This window comes from Hippocampus comes, unplaced genomic scaffold (assembly GCF_001891065.2).
Source record: "Hippocampus comes isolate QL1 unplaced genomic scaffold, H_comes_QL1_v1.1 scaffold416, whole genome shotgun sequence".
NCBI classification, from domain to species: domain Eukaryota; kingdom Metazoa; phylum Chordata; class Actinopteri; order Syngnathiformes; family Syngnathidae; genus Hippocampus; species Hippocampus comes.
In genome coordinates, this window is record NW_017805837.1 from 233,963 (window position 1) to 254,716 (window position 20,754).

The 20,754-nt window shown below is 45.4% G+C and overlaps 1 protein-coding gene and 1 long non-coding RNA gene across 3 annotated transcripts in view; both read left to right on the top strand.

Moving 5' to 3' along the window:
• The window catches only part of sbk1 (SH3 domain binding kinase 1), an 11,396-nt gene extending 2,958 nt beyond the window's left edge, over window positions 1-8,438 (top strand). Inside the window, exons 2-4 of one of the 2 annotated variants that reach the window (XM_019887830.1) lie at window positions 3,739-3,983; window positions 4,151-4,353; window positions 5,539-8,438. In XM_019887830.1, the coding sequence (XP_019743389.1) occupies window positions 3,739-3,983; window positions 4,151-4,353; window positions 5,539-6,375 (1,285 nt within the window). In that variant the 3' untranslated portion in view covers window positions 6,376-8,438. Of the gene's footprint in view, window positions 1-3,738; window positions 3,984-4,150; window positions 4,354-4,629; window positions 4,959-5,538 lie in introns of those variants that run through there. The other variant, XM_019887831.1, reaches the window with a different exon arrangement.
• Window positions 8,439-8,907: 469 nt separating this feature from the next.
• On the top strand, window positions 8,908-10,185 carry LOC109526514 (uncharacterized). Its single transcript, XR_002170353.1, has 2 exons — window positions 8,908-9,785; window positions 9,935-10,185. It is a non-coding gene; the product is annotated as an uncharacterized LOC109526514 (long non-coding RNA).
• Window positions 10,186-20,754: the final 10,569 nt, after the last annotated feature.

Sequence of the window (20,754 nt, forward strand, 5' to 3'; positions counted from 1 at the left end):
CCCCCACCCTCCCAAGACCCAATTTCTGCAGCTCTCTTTTGAACCCCCCTCCACAACCCTCCGCGATGTAGTCGACATCAAAGCATGTAGCACAAAGGGAGGGATGCTCGTCTCTCTCATTGGAGTCCCCCAACCACACACACTCGCTCACATCAAACCTCCCTTGTGGAAGAGACTGGATTAGGATGGTGGGGTACAAGGGGGGTTGGGGGTAGGGGGTGGTTGTTATAAAATGTCCCCACGGCATGTCACCACTTAAGGATTTCTGCATGCCGTAAAGGCAAGGGCCATTCGAGCCGGTTATGCTCGTCGTCGGTGTGAGAATGTGGCGAGTGGAAGTCTGAATTTGCAGAAAGTGAAAAATGGCTCCCAATAAGTCGTCAAGAAACCGAAAAGCCCCAAGTTGTCACGATTGGTAACATGTCTCTTAAATTCTGACATTTTCATCAATTTTGAGAACGCGATGAATAGCCTCGGTGACGTCTCAAATGGGCAAGGAAGACATTTTTATTCTGGAATTTCAATCAGAATTTCCATAATTTGCTCACTAGTTCCCGACAAGTCCCACGAAGTAGCTGAACAATTTCAAATTCAAATGGTTGGAACGGACTGAGAAATGCGGAAGGAGCAGATTCTTGAACTAATCTATCACCACTTAAGTGTTTCTGCATGGCGCGCAGTCGTTGTGATGATGAGTTGAGCTGATTTGGAATATTGTTTATAGACGTGCCGCAGTCTAATTGCAACCACTAATGAATCTGGATCGGTTCTATTGTCGGTGTTTGGTGTCATATAATAGGCTGACCATCATTACATTTGGTTGTAATTACGCTCCTCCGTGTTTCCTATTTGGGTCAAAATCGTAGTCAACCTATGACAGATGGACAAAGTGCACACTCATGCTTTTGGAGGCAGTAATTTGTACAGCAATTCAAGTCAAGATGTGTTTCCTTCATAGTTAACTGGAACTCATTCAAATGGGGAACAGGAGACAAGGCAATACGTGAGCTCGGTCATCCCCAGTGGTGACTCATCGCACCCAAAACAAGTTTTCCATTAGTGTGAAGAGGGAGACTGAGGCGAAAATCTATTTACTTCTCCCTCCCTTCCTCAAGTCTCTTGTTTATTTTCAGGAACAGACAACAGGGACAAGGACTGCGCTATAAAACCGGTAAACAGTGCAAAGCTGCTGACTCTGATCCCCTGACCCACTTTAGATACACCTTGCTGAATATTAAACTACATTTGTTGCACACGAAAGCGTGGCGCGTCACCGTTCAGACCGTCACCTTTGCATCTTCAACATCGCAAATGTCGGCCTTACTTTTTTATTAAAAAAAAAAAAAAAACTTGCAGTTTTTGCTTTTAAAATTAGTTCTGTAAACTCTAGTTCTGTAAAGCACTTTTCAGGAATTAAGATTAGAGATTATTTTTTATTCTGTAGTTGATTTCAAATAGTTATAAAGAGATTTTCTTTCCTGTGTTTACACGCATATTGTGGGCTTGAGATTTTGTCCAGGGGATCAAAACATATCCTGACGTATAACAAGCGAGTGGGATGGTTTAAAGTACTTCCAGATTATTTAGAATGAGTGGGACCGGATTTAATAACCCCCAGGTGGCATCTTTAGCCACCTGATAGGACGGGAAGTGAGCGGTAATGCTTTAGATCAGTCCGTTTAGCTTAATGCTAACAAACAACACAAAAACCCAAAGACGTGCTAACAAATACTATCTGCACTCTTAGCTGGATGTAAACGAGGGGATTAATCTTCTTAATTCTTACTCCACCATCTTTGTGGGAAGACGAGTCACTTTTAAAGTCCCTTAATTCGAGTCCCTCAGCAGGTGCTTAGAATGGGTTCTGCCGCCTCGGATCACAGCTGCTCGTGGAACACAAGGGGCCCTTCTATGTAGCGTCACTGTCACACTCCAGACCCTTTGAGCCTCCCGAATAATCACATCATCTTGGCAGAAAGCCAAAGAACCCCCCCCCCCCCCCCCCCCCCCCATCTCGTTCTGTCTATATACCTTCCGGGCACAACACTGCAGTTTGTGGATCACACCTTAGGATGTCATCACAGCTGCACCGTCGCATATCAGCACTCTTAATCCAGTTTTAAAGAGGAAATGGGCACATAGCATCCATCGCTGATGGATGTCGGGGGGGCGGCGGGTTTTTGTCTTTGTGGGGAACTAAGAAAATGCGATTATGAGCTATGCTGGGGGTGAATTATTTGGAGGAGTAGCTCCGACTTTTACTCGGGTCGTATTATTCGAAAGTGCAGTGATTCTCTGAATGTTGTTGCCAAGTACCACCTAAAAAAAGTAAAGTCATCATATTTTGAGAAAAAAAAATACATGTCAATAAAATGTTGGTATTTTGGGAACAACAACACCCAAGTTCACAGGAATGTCGTGTATATGTGAAGAAAAAAAAAACGAAGCCAGTTTTGTATCTTGTGGGCAGAGCGGGATAAATTTAGCTAAAGGGCGTAACAATTTGCAACACTTGTTCTTGGCTTCTTCTTGCAGTGCAGGAGGAAAATAAACATCGGTGCAGAAAATGGAAAGTGCGCCCTGTGTATTCCATATGTGCTCGTATCGCCGCTGATCGCACGTCTTGATATGAGCCCGGAGGTGATTATGTAAGACGTTGTGAATCCTGTTGCCTACTCACGCCAACTGTGCCCACTCGACTGCGTGTTGCCTTCAGGGAGTCCGAAAAGACTTGATCGTGCTCCGTGTGGACCAAATCTTGGACACAGGTTGAGTGGTTAAACATTTAAACGGGACAGTTGGACAAAAAAAAAAAAAACGGCGCTTTCGATGAACTCATGGATAGAAATTCAAAATGGCCGCCCTCTGAGATGGTGCTAAATTAATATTCCACAAACCCAATATGACTCCGAATAACGTGGTTCGACTAGTAGGGGGCGATCACAATAGTGCTGGTGTACCAAATGGAGCAACCAGAGCGTTGTTGAGAAATTGGGTTAGAGGAGAAAGGAACAACAAGCTTATCTGTTGGCTGCATCTCTCGAGGAAAACAGGCCACCAGCAAAATTGCTCAGAGTGATTGGATGATTGCGTCCTATTCCCCCCCCCCCCATTAAAACGGCTGCATTCTTTTTCCAGTTTCCTGCTACACCTTCACCAAACCTCACTCGCTGATTTAACTGAGCGGCCAGCGCATATTAAGCCCGGAGAACAAACCCCGAGCAACAAGTGACGACGTTTTGTTTCCCAGAAGGCACGTGGCCTATTTTACCGGAATACACCTCCAAACTGTCAGCCATTTATCTCTGTTTGTTGGCGCTTCTACCTGCCCTTATTGATTTTCCCGTCCACCGCATGCCAGTAAGTGCTGCGAGGCCAGTCATTCTCGTGGCTGCATTGTAAAGCTCCACAGAGTGATGTCCGACGTGTGTACTCGTGGCCCCTCCCCCTCGCGCGTACTCCGAAATTGGTTTCAAGCGAACGAGAGTCTGTTCAAACGATTTAGTCCTCAATTTGGGATACGGTCTGGACATCATGCAGACCAGCGCAAGCAAATGAGCGGGCGGGAGCTGATCGTAAAACATGCAGGAGAGCGGCCCTCGAGGACCGCAGTTGCCCATCTGTGTTTTAGATGTTTCCCTCCTCCAACACAGATGATGAGCTGATCAGTTCAATCGGTATAATATCGAAAGAAAAAAAGACACTGACTAAGTAGCGTTTTCCTTTCCTTTCCATCAGTCTGCCGCCCAGCGTCAAGGCCAGCCTGTCTCTTTCTCCAACCGGGCCGGGACGGGTCGGCAGCGGCGGGAGCTCCCCGACATCCAAAATGGCCCCCGGTGGAGTCGGGGTGCCCGTGGAGGACATGCAAGCATTGGCCATCACCACACTTTCTGCTGCAGACGTCACCAAACAATTTGAGCAGATTCGCGAGCTTGGCAAGGGCACGTATGGCAAAGTGGACCTGGTGGCCCACAGGAGTCAAGGTGAGCGCTGGCGGCACATGTGCAGCATTTCCGGGGGGGGGGGGCAATGCGCATGATGAAGAAGACTAATCGTGTCTTGTCTCTGCATGCCCCAGGGAGACGAAGGGTGCGTCCGCGCAACACACTCTCCGTCGGCGTTTCCTCATGTTTCCGTCTGCTCTTTCCAGGCACTAAAATGGCGCTGAAATTTGTGACCAAAAACAAGACCAAGCTCAAGAGTTTCCTGCGGGAGTACAGTCTAACAGGCTCGCTTAGCTCAAGCCCGTTCATCATCAAAGTCTTGGACGTGCTCTTTGAGACGGAGGACAGCTACGTATTTGGACAAGAATACGCTCCCGCCGGGGACCTCTTCGACATCATTCCCCCGCAGGTAGCGCCATCATGCTTGTCTCCACCAATCATCATCTCCACTCCGACAGAGCTGCTCCAATCGTGTTCAGACGCCGCACTTTTAACAAGCTCTCCTGGGGCCCGAGCCTTTTCTCGGTTGTATCGCTGTGAGAGCAGCTCCGACTTTACTGCCCAACTGTTTCGTTTGGCTTTCTCATTAAAATTGCAATTTCAGCGGGGGGGGGGGGGGGGGGGGGAGGGGGGGGGGGGGGGGGGGGGGGGGGGGGGGGGGGGGGGGGGGGTGGGGGGGGGGGGGGGGCAATGCGCATGATGAAGAAGACTAATCGTGTCTTGTCTCTGCATGCCCCAGGGAGACGAAGGGTGCGTCCGCGCAACACACTCTCCGTCGGCGTTTCCTCATGTTTCCGTCTGCTCTTTCCAGGCACTAAAATGGCGCTGAAATTTGTGACCAAAAACAAGACCAAGCTCAAGAGTTTCCTGCGGGAGTACAGTCTAACAGGCTCGCTTAGCTCAAGCCCGTTCATCATCAAAGTCTTGGACGTGCTCTTTGAGACGGAGGACAGCTACGTATTTGGACAAGAATACGCTCCCGCCGGGGACCTCTTCGACATCATTCCCCCGCAGGTAGCGCCATCATGCTTGTCTCCACCAATCATCATCTCCACTCCGACAGAGCTGCTCCAATCGTGTTCAGACGCCGCACTTTTAACAAGCTCTCCTGGGGCCCGAGCCTTTTCTCGGTTGTATCGCTGTGAGAGCAGCTCCGACTTTACTGCCCAACTGTTTCGTTTGGCTTTCTCATTAAAATTGCAATTTCAGCGCAACACAAGACGAGAGACGTTTGTTTCACTGTTTCCTAGCGGAGAAAATCCGTGTTCCGCCTGAACTTGAGTTTGTGTTTTGCTTTTAACAAGTCGGTGAAACACGGTATGATTTGGACAAATGTATTGGGACGCCTGGTTAGTGCTGTACTGCACTCGGGCTTCCTATTATAAAGTGTAGCATCTTGAATGTTCAACCTAAAACATAATCAATCAAATTAGGTCCATGAATTATACGCTAGCTGATGTGGTTGAACACATCCGACATTTCTGTACTCTTGCGTGCTATTTTTTCCCGTTTTGTTCTGTTCTCAGAGTTCTTTATGTGTTAACATTTCAACCGCAGCGTATTTCCTTTCTTCTTGTCTTTGTCTTCCTCTCAGGTGGGCCTGCCGGAAGAAATGGTCAAACGCTGCATGCAACAACTCGGTCTGGCCCTCGATTTCATGCACAGTAAAAGCTTGGTGCACAGGGACGTCAAGCCAGAAAACGTGCTGCTCTTCGACCGGGAGTGTCGCCGCATCAAGCTGGCCGACTTCGGCATGACCCGCCGGGTGGGCTGCCGCGTGAAAAGGGTGAGCGGCACCATTCCCTACACGGCTCCGGAGGTGTGCCGGGCCAGCCGCGCCGAGGGCTTCCTGGTCACCACCAGCCTGGACGTGTGGGCTTTTGGAGTTCTGGTCTTCTGCATGCTCACGGGAAACTTCCCCTGGGAGGCTGCGCTGCTAACCGACGCCTTCTACGAGGAGTTTCGGCGCTGGCAGAAAGCCGGATGCCCCGTGGGAACGTATCCGTCTCAGTGGCGCCGATTCAGCGACGACGCCCTGCGAATGTTCCAGAGGCTTCTGGCTGCCGAGCCGGAAAAACGCTGCGGGGTCAAGGACATCTTCTGCTTTGTCAAATACGAGCTCGTGAGCGAGCTCAGGCGCAGGGCGTCCTATCGCGCCAAGCGAGGCGAACGGTCCGGCTCGGGGGTGTGCACCGGCAACTGCGCTTCATCTTCAACCACTTCTTCCTCCTCCTCCTCCTCGTCCTCACGCACCACCCACAGACACCCGGAGCCTTCAACGCCTCCCGGAACCTCCTGCCTTCGCCCGGCTCCCCTCAAACGGAGCGTCCTCTCTGACCATCGAGAAGAAGCCGGACAGCAACAGCCTCCAGGACGCGACAAGAACAAAAGCCAGATGGTGATGGCCACTGCGATTGAAATCTGTGTGTAACTACATGACTTTTTGCAAAGTGCTTTTTATATGTAAAGTCCATCTGAAAAGGCAGTTTAAGAGAGAAGCTTAGACCACACTGGAAATAATCTTCATCCCTTCAGCAGCCCGGACTGAGGTCAAAGGCCTTTTAGGTTGGGATTCGCGGCCAAAGACATCCGAGAGTTCTACCGCGCCAAGAGAAGCGAACCGTCCGGCTCGGGAATGTGCAATGGCAACTGCCCTTTGACTTCGTCCACTTCTTCTTCCTCCTTACACACCTTCCCCAGACCCCCGTAGCCTCCCACGCCTCCTGGAACCTCCTGCCTCCGTCCAGCTCCGGTCAACTGGAGCGTCCTCTCTTTCACCAGAGAGGAAGCTGGACAGTAGCGGTCTCCAGGAGAGGAACAAGAAGCCACCGCTGTTTCAAAACTGAGCACACTTCCATTCATCTGCTTTCTACAGTGTACCGCTAAATCTGCTCGGGGTCCGTCAAGCAACAGGAGCCTATCCAGGGCTGCCCTGGTAACCGTAGTGTATTTTCATCATGTAGATCGCCAACGGCGTAACTCCCACAGACACCCGGAGCCTTCCAGAGAGGAGGCTGGACAGCACCAGTCTCCAGGACGGCAATCAAAAAGAAAAGCCAGATGGCGATGGCCAGCATTATTATCGCCAAACACTACTGAGACATCTTCTGCAGACTTTGCTCCTTGGCAGGACACGCCAAACATTTTTTTTTTTTTTTGTGGTGGTGGTGGTGCTAACGATAGTAACACATTCTGTGGAAATGACTTCCCCCATCACTTGTCACTTTATAGCACACCTTTCGGGCCCCGGGTTCCACCTCAGCATCCGGTTAAACGTAACGCGTTACGGCTGAGGACGCCAGTTTGGGAACGAGTGCTTTCCCCGTATCGCTTCAGACGCTCCAGATCACTCAGAGGCCGTTGATTCTGGCGCAACCTTTGACTTCATCGTCCACTGCACTACCACACTAATGATCATCAAACGGACCTCCACGTAGCAGTGCGCACGAGGCACCGTGTCTCGCTAACGTGCACCACCTCAGGACACTTGAGTGGATCGCTTGCCGTTTTATGACTCATCCATTCCAGTAAATCCGTTGCAGCTGTTGGACTGCTGAGCTCCATTTACGGGAACATTTTATGGGCGCCGAGTTGCAAGCAACAAGAAGAGAATATGTTTTAATATTGTTTTTTTTTTTTTCTATTCGCGTGTGTGTGTGTGTGTGTGTGTGTGAGTGTGTGTCCGTGTGAGTTTTCCAATACTGAAGCACAAAATGTTTTTTTTTTTTTGAAAGGATGAGGAATCTCACTCCATATTTTAGACGTATTTGGTATTTAAAACAACAAAAGTGCTCCGTCACATCAGGTAGTTCAACTATGTAGCTGTACTCGTTTTCTAAATCAGGGGATTTGGTCAGGTTAACGCATCGTATGTAGCAACTCAACCGGGACGGCGCGTGCAGTAAGGAGATACTCCTTTAGAGAACCTCGGAATAGAATCTTTGAAGATGTGTGACACAGTAGCTGCTGCTTTTCCGTCAACGATGAGTGTTTTTTTTTTTTTTTCTCTCGATTTGATTTGTTTGTAGAAACTGAACGCTTTGTACAGTACATTTCCGTTCGCAAAGTGGCGGGGGCTCCCTCTTTATGTAATTGGAGCGCCAGGTCGGAATTGTTTGAAACACTGGAAATCACGCGGCTACATCGGCTGGCTTTCTCTGGGATGTTTTTTTTTCCCGCGAGCGATGATGAAAACCACTCGAATCGCAATCGCCGCAAAGCCAGCAAGATGTTTTTTTTACTCGTGTCTGTGAGTTCGTTGCGGTTCAATCAAAGGGCCAGCCGCTCAGTTAACTCTTATTTCTTTGTCATTAAAATGCAGGAAAGCCAACTTCCACAAGAGCAAAACTTAAAACGTTTCGTCAAATTGCACAATTTTGAGTTCACCCAACATTTTTTTTTTTACAGTGTACACCGCATCCAGAAACTCATCACAGTGCTTCACTTCAAAAAAAAAATCTCAAAAGGACTGATTGGATCCTTCTCTTGAGCCTCCAAACAGTCTCAGCTAATTACAGGAAAGCGGCGTGTGAATCCTTCAGCATGCGCTCGTGACCACGCTCGTCCTTCTTTTCCGTGCGGAGACCCGCTCATGTTTGTGCCGGTGTTGTTTTCATCATCCCTCGTCCCCCCACCCCCTCTAAGTCTTCGCGCTGACAGCCCATCAGCTCTGTTGCTATAGCGACAGTGCCACACTGCCGCCGTCGTAGGGCTTCTGTCCTCCTCGAGTCTAATTGAGCCCAAATTAAACGACTTTGCTGCCGCGCACGGCCGTTCGGAACAATTGCTTTGGTTTATTTCTGTGGACGAGACCGGCAGAGATCAAGATAAAATAGTTATCAGTTGTCCATCGAGTCTCATTCTAATGTCAACATTTTTTTTTTTTTTTGCAAAGGCAATTGATGAGATACAGTCCTATGCTTTTGCAGTCAATGGAACTTGTAAAGAGCCTTTTTTTTGTCCTTCACGGTACAAACTGCACTCATGTCGCGCCGACTGCAATACTTCAAGAATGCTCCCGAGCTGCAAAAAGTTAAAAACTGTCTTACTTCAAAAAGTGGCCTCCAGTCTAACACACGAAAGGTGAGTCATCCACACCTCCTCGCTATCCGATGCCCCCTCTGGAAAAAAAATAAAATAAAAAATAAAGAGTTGGTGCCCCTCGGTAGCTGCAATAATATTTTCTATGGCCGGTTAATTTCCCCCAAGCACTAAAAGTTCGCTTGGGTGCACTACATATGGATTTGGTTGGCGGGTGTGTAGGCGGGAAATAGAAATAGCTCCAAAAATAGACACCGCCTTCCGATAAACACCGTATCCATTTATATGAAGAACGGCCTCTCAAATAGATACTTCCTTCAAATAAACACCTGGTTCCTCAAATGGACACTTCCCGTCACAATTGGAGGACACGTACCACCCATATATACAAATAAAGGCCTCCTCCCGACTGTTTCACAAACATATTGCGGCATCACGTCACCTCCACTAATTGCAACGTGTTTCCAAGGCTGTCATCAGGGGGTGGGGAAGGGGGGGGCATCTAAAAGACAAATCGATAGCGGCTCACCTTGACCTTCCAATTCTGACGCGTCGCCAGTCGGACGAGCGAGACGGTTGCAATTAGCCTGGGCGTCCGTGTTGTTGGCTGGGTTTATCTGCATCGGCGTAAAAGGTCAGGTTGACGTGCACAGCAGGTGCACGTTATTCACGTTATATCATTAAAAAAAGGTGCTGTGAGCCACTATGACGCGATACGAGGCCGCCCGATTGTTACATTCTTCACCAAGCGATGCAAGACGTCTTACGTGAGCATCGTTGTTCCCGGACTGTTCGCGGACTGTTAAAATCACAATTCTCACGTTCAAGGACGGGTGTTGTCAAATCTGAGAAAATTCTTACCGAACAAAAATGTCACTGTTTACTGCCATCTAGTGGAAGAGCATTTAATTGCTCCGCCTGACGATATACGTCACTGGCATGGATAGAAGAACTCAAATGCATTGTATGGGGTAATAATAAACATTTTCAGACCAATTCAGCAAAATTTGATCATTTTCCGTGACACACGTGATGGCACGTACTGGTTGGATATTATTGCAATAAGCAAAACCAATTTTTGAATTTTTTTTGGGGGGGACAGAGATACGTTGTTGTAGAAACTTGTAAATACTCTGTGTCTTTAATAAAAATGAGAAAGATGTTAATATATCTTGAAATAAAATACAGTCGTGGGCCACTTCTTGTGACTCCTGGAGGTTTTTTGGTGGTGTTTGCTCATCTCATCAGTGAACACAAACCCAATTCAAGGATGTTTTCGCGACAGAACACTGGCGGAAAACGACCGCGGCGCGATCTCTTGTCATGATATGCCGGAGAGACCTTGGTGGGAGTTGTTTATGAGTTTGAACAGGGATTCCCAACTGTGGAAGACGTCTGGTCAAAGCGAATCAGTTCAGACAGCAGGAGAAAGGAAAGGTCACCCGTGATGCGCGAGCTTATGAGACGAGGAAGCGCGCCTTCTGTGCTCTCGAAATTTTTCATTAGATGAATATCCTCCGAAGGTCCTCCGTGACCAAGCAGGATAGGGTGTCCTTGTTTTGACTTTGCTGACGGATTTAGAGCAAAGAAGGAGCTCATCAAAGGCTAAAGCAGGGATGGCGAAAGTATGGCCGTTCTTGCCCCCTGGCCCACCGAGCTTTTTAAATCACAAGACCCCAATCATCGCATTTGGGTCATTTCAGAATTCCAGGGCACTTTCTGTCCACTTTTTGACGCTAACGCACGATGCGGATTGCTCCAAACCTGCTAACGAAACTAGCATCAATGTTATAGCCCTTTAAGCGATGGATGTGTGAAAACAAGACAAGCAATACAACAACAATCACAGGCATATATTCTTTATCCTCTGCTCAACTAAAATAAAAATTTTAAAAAAGAATAATACTGCAGATTACTGAGCTTAGCTGTATAAATAAAAAATGAAAAGTGACCCCTGTGCACACAACTTTGCCCACACCTGGTGTAGCTTATACATTACTATCAACTTTGTCATACCGCCAGCACTTTCTGTCCACTTTTTGACGCTAACGCACGATGCGGATTGCTCCAAACCTGCTAACGAAACTAGCATCAATGTTATAGCCCTTTAAGCCATGGATGTGTGAAAACAAACAAGATGAGCAATAAAACAACACTCACAGGCATATATTCTTTATCCTCTGCTCAACTAAAATAAAAATTTTAAAAAAGAATAATACTGCAGATTACTGAGCTTAGCTGTATAAATAAAAAATGAAAAGTGACCCCTGTGCACACAACTTTGCCCACACCTGGTGTAGCTTATACATGACTATCAACTTTGTCATATCCGCCATTAAATGCGACATCCTTTTTAAGGAAAGAAGGTGGCACCGAGGGACATTTCTTCTCTCCAGCTGTGATCCGCATCGGGAGAATCTGTGTCGGATCACAGCTGGAGAAGTGATCTCGGCGAACAAAGAGGGATAAAGAATGTGTGGCAGGGGAATGAAGAAGCGGGGAGGGAGGGCGTACGCAAAATGGGACAACTGCGTTTATCATGTTAAAAAAACGTTCAGGAAGCGTCAATTCGGCAAGCTTTGATTGCTTCCTATTGGGAGAACTGCGCGAGTGACAAAGTGAGAAAAGGTGGAAGGTGTTAGGGCCCAAAGTGTCAATAATTTGAGTGGCTGGAATTATTTTCCAGCACCATTTTTCTTTTCAAGATCCTGAGAGAGTTCGTAGCTATAAAGGTGTCATATTGAACTTCTCGTCACCAGTGTGAGAGTGAGAATTGAACCCATCTGCTCCCCATCCACATCTGAGAAATTGTGACACTACTGAGTCAGATGATGCTCGGCCTAATAATTGGGCCTAATTTGGACATTTTCACCTCGGGGTGGACTCACTTTTGTTGCCAGAGGTTTAGACGTTGAGTGGCAGAGTTATGCTCACATATTGTACATGAGCATTAAAAAAAAAAAAAGAAATAGCTTTGAAGGCCATTACAATCCAGCGCGACATGGAGGAAAAACAACGAATGCTCTGCTGCGCAACTTCTTTTTTGCCAATGCCAGACAAAAACTCTCAGACAGTGTGCGGGGCTCGGACTGCGTTGCCGTAGCAACCCGAGTGGAGAAGAGGACACGACGCTGTTTTGGGGAACCAACACGCCATCGTCGGAATGCGAATTGGAATCGGATGTCAACTTAATTGGCCCGGCATGTTCAATATTATCTATATGCCATATATACATGTTATCTTGTGTTAGCGTCAGGTTAAATGGAGTTTTTTTCAAACAGCTATTTCTTTTTAAAGATGTTTATTGTGTTAAGCTGTTGCATTTTCTAATCAACACTCACACACTCCTACTTGTATCTTTTGATGGGATTGATTTCCTTCAGAGAAAAGGCAAACCTGCCTCAGCTCGGAAAGCGGGATGAATTCATCATGCCGAAACACAGCATTGTGGATCATAACCCCAAACTATTTTCTCTCTTCGCCTGTGCAGGGAACATTTCAAACCCGCTCGGAGATGTGGTCAACAATAGCTTTGTCGGCTTGTCATTACCCGCTTGTAAATCGAAAAGAATCCCGAGGACGCTGCTCATGCGAGGCTCACCATCAGTTATTTTCAATCATGCGCTAATGAGTGCGCTAATGAGTCGGGGCGAGGAGAGGGCGAGCGTGAAGCGCGTGTGTCTGCGACTGTCGGATGCCGGGCAAATGATTCATGTCCACCTTTGTGAATGGATAGCAGGAAGTTAAATGTGTCAAGTCGGCGTGATCATATACGTCAACATTTCCTGTTTTTTTTTTTTTTTTTTATTGTTGCCAGTGCAAGCAAAGATCAATCATTCACTGAAGTCAGCTGTGATCACTCCCACAGCGGCGCAGCCATCTCTTTAAACCACGATAAGAAACAATGTTAAATTACGCCATATGAACTCACTACAAAAACAAAAAAAGCAGCATAGTGCTCGGAATACAATACAGTATGACAAGTAAATAGTTCCTATGCTGCAGGTCAACACCTGAGTGAGTCACAGCTGCAGTGAACGTAATGAGGTGAAGACTGTGTCTAGCTTCATGCTAGATTGCTTCTTCTCGTGGGCTTTGCGTGCTTGAGACATGATTAGAGTGTGCGTGCGAGCGCGTGTTTAACAACACACACTCTGCGGGGTTTCATTGAGTCATTAATTAAAACATATGCCATCCAGTTTAGAGTGGTTATTTTGCGTCGGCCGTAAACACTCTCGCCGTGTTGCCGTCATCGATTCAATTCAATTCCTCGACGCGCGCGGAAACAAGATGCGACTTTTAATGAAGCAAATGGGAATCCTACCGAGTGAGAGAAAGGGAGAGCAATCCACGCTCGTAAAAGATATCACATCGTGGGATGGGGGGTCGGAGGGGTTAGATGCCACCCCAGTGGAATCATCTGCAACACTGCCTGGTTGATTATTTTCTATGAATACAACTTGCCAGTGTGTCTCTCTCTGGTGGGGAAAGAAAGCACTGATGAATTAATAACAACAACAACAAAAAAAAAAGTCCAAGGTGACACAGACAAATCTCTGCTTGCAAATGACTTGGCAACAAGTCAAGAGTGCACAAACTCATTTCCATGAAGGGGGCTTTAAAAGTTGAAGTGATCAAAATGGAAAGTTTGGGAAGGAGAGAGGAAGCCGACAGGAAAGCAAGTCGCATTTGTTGTCTGCAATCTCATCTACGAATGACCTGGCCCCAATCTGTTTCATATTAAACGTACAGTAGCACAAAGGTTTGGTCAAGGTTAAAGAATTAATGAAAGCGTTCCTACATCGTGACATAATTTGACTGAGAACTCAAATGAGAAATTAATCCCCGAAATGATTTGCTCAATCAGTCCGTCAGATATTGTCCGATCTGTGACGACCCCCTACTGCTTCTCCACCTACAAAAACAAAACACAATGTTCTCAGGTTTTCGCATGTGTGCACTTGTTACGCAACACACTCGGAGCTTGATTACATTTTGTCACGTTACGTAAGTTGCTTACGCCATTAAATTAAAATGCAGGATGAGGGGAGGGGAAAAAAAAGGTAGTTTAAATTTTTAATTGTTTCCTAAGTGCTTTGGCTTGTCGGCTTGACCTGGGTTAGCCGTGAGGAAGTTGTCCCGAATTCAAACTGCACGCTCTGCTTTCAACACTTGCAAGTTTGTTGGTTATTGGAAAACTTTTGGACGGGGGGGTTGCAGGGGGGGGGGGGTCTCTGATCTGTTATTGTGGTGTATTCATTTTGGAATAAACGAAATGAAAAAAGGGGCGCAAGGCGTCACATCGCCGCCTGTCCTACGGCCAATCAAAATATGCCTTGTCGTATGACATGAGTTTTCAAAACGAAAATGACGTTTCCGCCTATTGAGCAAGATCGAGTCAAGCTACCACCAACTTATGGTCATTGCAACTTATGGAGTCAGTTGTGAAATTCTTCTTCATGCGTGTCTCTATGTCTGTATTATACTGCCCCCAGTGGCCATGTTGTGCACACCAGTAGGAGCAGCACCATGTCCATTCAACCATTATTTGTATATGTGCCTTACAAACATACATTGGACCGCTCATGACCTCTGGTCATATCATTCCATTGCGATTCCTGAGAACTCTTTTTCACGCTATGTCTGCATCACTTCATTTTGAAACACTCACTCGATGTAGTAAATTGCCATTTGCCTTTGCACAAACATTCATTCATCAATCTGTCCCCGCACTCTCTCACTCCTCCTCTTCATCTGTCTCACTCCGTCACCTCCTCGCCACACACATGCACACATTTCCCATTTTGTCTCCTTTCATTTCTCGCTTCTCTTCCCGCTACCCCCCCACCACACCTTCTCTCCACACCGAGGACGATACCCCACCCCACCCGAACACATCTGCGTCATTCTTGCCATGGAAATACGTCAGAGGCACTTAATAAGCATCCTGGGGGGTGGGGGGGGGGGTCGAAAGAGACAAGAATGTGAAGTATGTGGGAAAGAAATGGGGGCAAGTGGGGGTTTGGATGAACAGAATGGCTTTGAAATACGCTTTTATGCGTTTACGTCATCACTGGCAATTAGGAAACCTGCAGAAATGATCATTTGCATTCATCCGTTTTTAGATCAGGGGTGGGCAAAGGATGGCCCGGGGTCCACAGACAGCCCATGCTGTTCTTTAATAATCAAGACGCCTGTACTATTTGTTGTGCCAATGTCACCATTTTCTTCCTAAAATGGATTCTTTAAATTTTGTATTATTATGATTATGTTTTTTAGGTGGTTCTTAGTTTGGACTTGCCTGTATACAGTGAAAAAAAGCAATGAACGAAACACGGAATATAGCAGGGGAACACTTTACTGGACTTCCTTAAGTGAATTCTCGCCATACCGTGCATCGTTATTTTTATCCGTCGTCTTCATCTCATTTTTAGATTTCATGCCATATCCTTTTCTAAAAAGCTGCGACTTACAGAGGAAGTGCCATCTGTCCTTGGCGCCATTCCGAAGCTTTGGCGCAGATTCTGGGAGAAGTTACTATAAATATCATCAGGACATATGTGATGGAAATATGACAGAACTGCGCGTCTGGACAGATTTAAGCGTATATGACATAACACTGACATGTCCCCTTATGTTGTCGTGAAATTTGTGGTTTTGAAATGTGTTTTTTGGTGATGGTGGGCTGAAAAAAAAACAATCCAAAAAATAAACACAAACCCAAAATTCAGGTTCAATGAGCCCAACATCTAAAAAAAAACAAAAAAACCCTCTCTTAATCATAATTCAAACATGTTCACTTTCTATGAGTTGCAAGGCAGCGCTCACGGTGGAAAGCACTTCAAAAAAACCCCAAAACAAAACAAGACGGCAGGGGAAAAGATGACTTTGTAGACTCATGCCTAAAAGTTACTTCTCTGGAATATAAGAGCACTCTGTGTCCTCTCTTTAACTTTGGAGCGAGGAAATGAAGTGTGTCTAAAATTCCCTTTCACAGCAAGTTGGCAACAAAGTGTTTTCACTGCACAGGTGAAATGCGATGCTCGATCTTACATAATTTCCCGCGTTTCCATTGTGGCGAGGGATTTAAATATTCATGAGCCCAAGGGAAAAGGTTGCGCTAGTGCAGGGGTGGGCAAACTTTCACGCTCAAGGGACACGGGATTTTTAAAGAACAGACTGGGGCTCTCCATGTACATTCTATACTTTGCTTAGAATGACATCTCGGATGGGACTCGGTGCTACTTTTTGGCCCACTTTTGACCATTTTTTTTCCCAGATAAATATGTCTGGGCGAAAAAAAAAAAAAAAAGTGGGCCAGAATTTTCCCTTGAGCCTCTGCGACAGGAATGAGATTTATTATCCAGAATGCCGTGTGGGGGAGTGCCTACACTAGGCAAGTCCAGCTCCGGGCCTGGAGGGCCGCATGTCTCACTGTGGATTGCATATGTGACACCAATCATCACTCATGTGGAGTCCACTTGATTTCAGTGGAACATGCAGATGGCAAATCAATCGCTGATGAACGACGGTACGGCTTTTCAAGTGTCGATGAGCGTGAATAGTAAATGTCACCATCTGAGGCTGAAATGAAGGTTTGGAATGATTGAATACACTCCACGTGCGGTACGTACTTGACATGTAGCATAAGGACTGTGAGAGTCGATCTACAACCATGTTACCCAAAATGTTTTGTTTTTTTTCCTTTGGCGGTGTACCGTGATATGTTTCCAATACATAAATGTGTTTTGGCTCAATATAAAGTGGAGATTACTGAGCTGTATAGTGCAGGTGTATCCAATGAAATATCCATCAACTATCATCCCACATGAGTCGGACCTCCCCTGTGCTGTCCGCTCGATGTTATCACTTGTTGACACAAGTCATTGAAATGAGCCGCTGTCTCCTCTCGTTTGTTCTCTCGAGTCGTCCGGGATCATCTCAATCACATTCCCTCAGAGCCGCCGCGTGAAGAGATGCTAACAGATGGCTAGCGTGTGTGTACATCCAGCCAATATGTAGGTCAGGTGCGGCGCCCGGGCGCCGGTCGCCTTGGCAACTGAGAATCAAACAAGAGCGCAATCTTTGGACGGACTTGCGGACACCTCTTATCCTCCCTCGCCAGTTCGACCCTTTTGAGATTATTTCCCCCAGATTATGTCAAATGCATCACATTAGCAGGGTGGGAATGAGTTGAGACCAGTGAGGAGATGATCAATAATCCAGCACACATCTGGTGTGTTAGAAATGCATCACCAGTCACGCCTTTACAATTAAAGCCATTAACCTAAAAAAAAATAATCATAATAATAATAATAATGTAATCCCACGCAATGACCTCAAATACAGTAAACCCATTCCCCGCCATTTTGTTTCGTTACAGCCTTTTTCTAAAATTGATTCGATTTTTCCCTCAAACATCTTCATACAAGACCCCATAGTGTGAATGAAAATTCATAAATAATTGACCTTGGACTTTAAAATTGCATCGACAGTCAATGTCACATGATGATGGCGAAGCATCATAAAGCATCAACACCATGCATACAGGGTGTACACAATCATGATGACATGTTACATAAGCAACTGATTTTGACAGCTATTGTACTTTTTATTGTTTGCAATTATTTTGTCATTTGCTATAATTTATTTCACCAATTATGATGACAATCCCATTTGAGATTAATATGACAGATATTCCGATCTTTCTTTTTTTTTTTCTTTTCTGCTAAAATAAATTAGATTTTAAATCACATAACATGAGTTTATTCTCAAAAAAGAGATTTGTTTCCTTACATAAAATAAGACAAATTACACTTAAAACCCTAAATCAAAGAACTGAGCAAAATGTGAAAAAAAAGCTCTGCACACTCGCTGAACACACTCTAGTATCTCTAGATGTCTGTTTCTCAGTGTGCACCGGGCTTTTATTGACATGCATGACCTTGGTAGTGATGGTGCATGGAGGTGGGGGCTGGGGGGAAGGGGGGCTTCATCGTAACACAAAGGGGGCTCTCCTCGCTTGTCTTCCTTCATCTCACACATCACTATGGTGAGCGCACGTGAGTGGACGCGGTGAGCCGATGGTGCATGCAGAATGCTGATGAGGGTGGGGAAGGGGGGGGGCGGTGAGAATGAAAAAAGAAAGCCTCCTCTCTTGCTGCAAGACAGAGTTATAAGGGAAGGCGTGAGAGAGGAAAAAAAAAAAAAACAGATCGCCCTACCACATTGCTCATTCATGTCCAAACCCCTTCACGGCTCATATTTTACCTTTGCATCTACACAGGATGCTCAATCGAAGGGTTTCTTGGCCTTTCTTATCCCACCTTCCGCTCTGTGTATAATTCCATCGTTATCATCACAATGGCCCACTTTTAATGTCTGTCCAGGCTAATGAGGTTAAAAATGAGCTGCGGGCTCTCCAGGGAAGCTTTTAGAGGCAACAACATGAAATGGGTTTTTTTTTTTTGTTTGTTTGGGGGTTTTTTTGGTGGGGTGGGGGAGATTAGGCATTGTGTATTTATACTCCACATAAAAGGGATTATTCAAAAGGGCAGCGATGATGAGAGACGCTTGATGTCTTTTCCAGGTCACGATTGAGCAAGGAGGATTGAATGAAGGCCAAAGGGATTTGTTTGGAGAGACATTTATTGAATGCTATTAAGGGAAACCTTCTAAATTTCACAGCGTGCAAGCAACAAAATGAACTAAATGTCCCTTTTTTTTATATTGTTCCCCATCCTAAAGATATAAATCAAAAAAGAACTCCGAAAATTGTTTTGGAGCAAACAACTCGCTCGCTTTGTTGTGCTAACATTGAGCACGTCATGTATCGTCATCTTTGCGTTCAAATGAAGAGGCCCTGAGTCAATTTGTGAGTCAACTGAAATGAAGTCACCATTTTCAGGATTCAAGCTTTTTGGGCGTCCCGTGAGATTTTTTTTTTTCCATGTAAAATGTGCGTGTGGGCTCAACCAAAGTTAGGACACTCTGCTTCTAGTCAACAAAAGCGAGGACATGACTCACTGAACTGTACTGTCTAATCTCCAACAAAGTGACATGATGGCACGTTGAAGGATGACACATTTTGCTGAGCTCAGACTTTTTACCGCACTGCTATGCAGATTTTATGAATCCTATTCCCCCCCATGAAAACCAAGCAAAAATACATTCGTGGATTTGGCCAGGTCGTCCCTATTGTGATGAAATAACATTTTAATCATTATTAAGAGCCCACGAAACGTGACAAATTGGAGTTGATATGATGAATGGCAACGCCGTAATCCAGTTATGTGCATGTTATGATGAATTGGCTGTCGGCTGTGGTTCAGCGCAGTCAAGCTTCTCCTCCTCCGAGTATGAAACCAATTCTCAATGTACTGAATGGTTGTGGTGGGTAGATGAAGCGATATTAAATCATCTTGTTAATTAAATTGCCTTGTGTTATACCCTCCTCCATATGCAGGGGAGGTCACCTTACTCTACTCGGCAATGGACTGGCTCACACTCGCATTCAAACCAATGCATAATTAAGTCTCCACACACAAAGGTCAGAACCGAGATTCATACCCCAAACTGGAAAGCACACATGCAAACCACCTTCGCACCGTGCTGCCTGAAAATCATTTGATTCAATAGCAATAGATGAAATAGGATAGAAGAAAGATTTGGTTAAAAAAAAAATAATAAGCACAATTTTCTTGTTGATTCTTTTGAGGCTTTACGAACTCAAGCAGCTCAACGTTAGATCGGGCCATTAGCGACACTCTGTGGCGATCGATGGTACTGACGCAAAAAAAAGACATCCAAACTTCGAACAAATGAATCATCATTCGAGCTACCGTCACTTCCACAATCACAACAAACACAAAAAAGAAAGCTTCATACCCTTGGCCACAACATATGCAACATCGATTCAACCCAAGCTTTTTTGTTTTGTCAATTTGGATTGAAACTGTCACTGTGTCATCCAGCGAGCCAACGAGTTATTGCTTTGCAAAGTAAAGAAAGGAGAATATTTTCATCTAAACTCACTTAAAAAAAATACATTGTTGTTAAACACAGTTGTCGTTGAATTCTAACTGCCCGGTTGTTTCTGATAGTTTGACACAAATTACACTAAAAATGGATATAAAATCAATTAAAAAAATAAACAAATAAGTACTTTTTTTTACCTGTTTCAGCAACTGGAGGAAGAAAAGCTCGTCAAACCTTAGTGGGGGCGGAACTTCCCGTCAGGAGTGAAACTATTGACGAAAAGTCGGTTCAGGGGGCCCCCTTCAGGTCGATTTTATTTTAAAAAAACGTGTATATATACAGTACATACACGTTCTTTAAAAACATCCTCTCTAAATCTGTATATTTAATTAATTATTTTATTAAACAATGTAATTAGTTAATTAGAACAAACCTACATTTATTTATAAAATGAACAACTTCACATTCACAGTGAATGTATTTTTTGGTTTAATCTTTTTTTTTTAGAATAGATTGATTAATTACAGCAAAATTAGCAATAGCTATATATCATATTAATAGTATAACATGAGTAATAATATTCAACTTTCTCATGAATTTATTTGAGTAACATTTTCCAAATGACGATAACAAAGTGTAACGTAAATGATGACATTTTAAAGCACACAAAAGTTTGCCAACCCCTGACTTTTTTTTCATTGGGATGCTGGAATGGCGTGGGGGGGGGGGAAGAGGGAAGCGGGTCAAAAGCATCATCATCATCATCATCATCATCACCCCCCCCCTCCTCCCC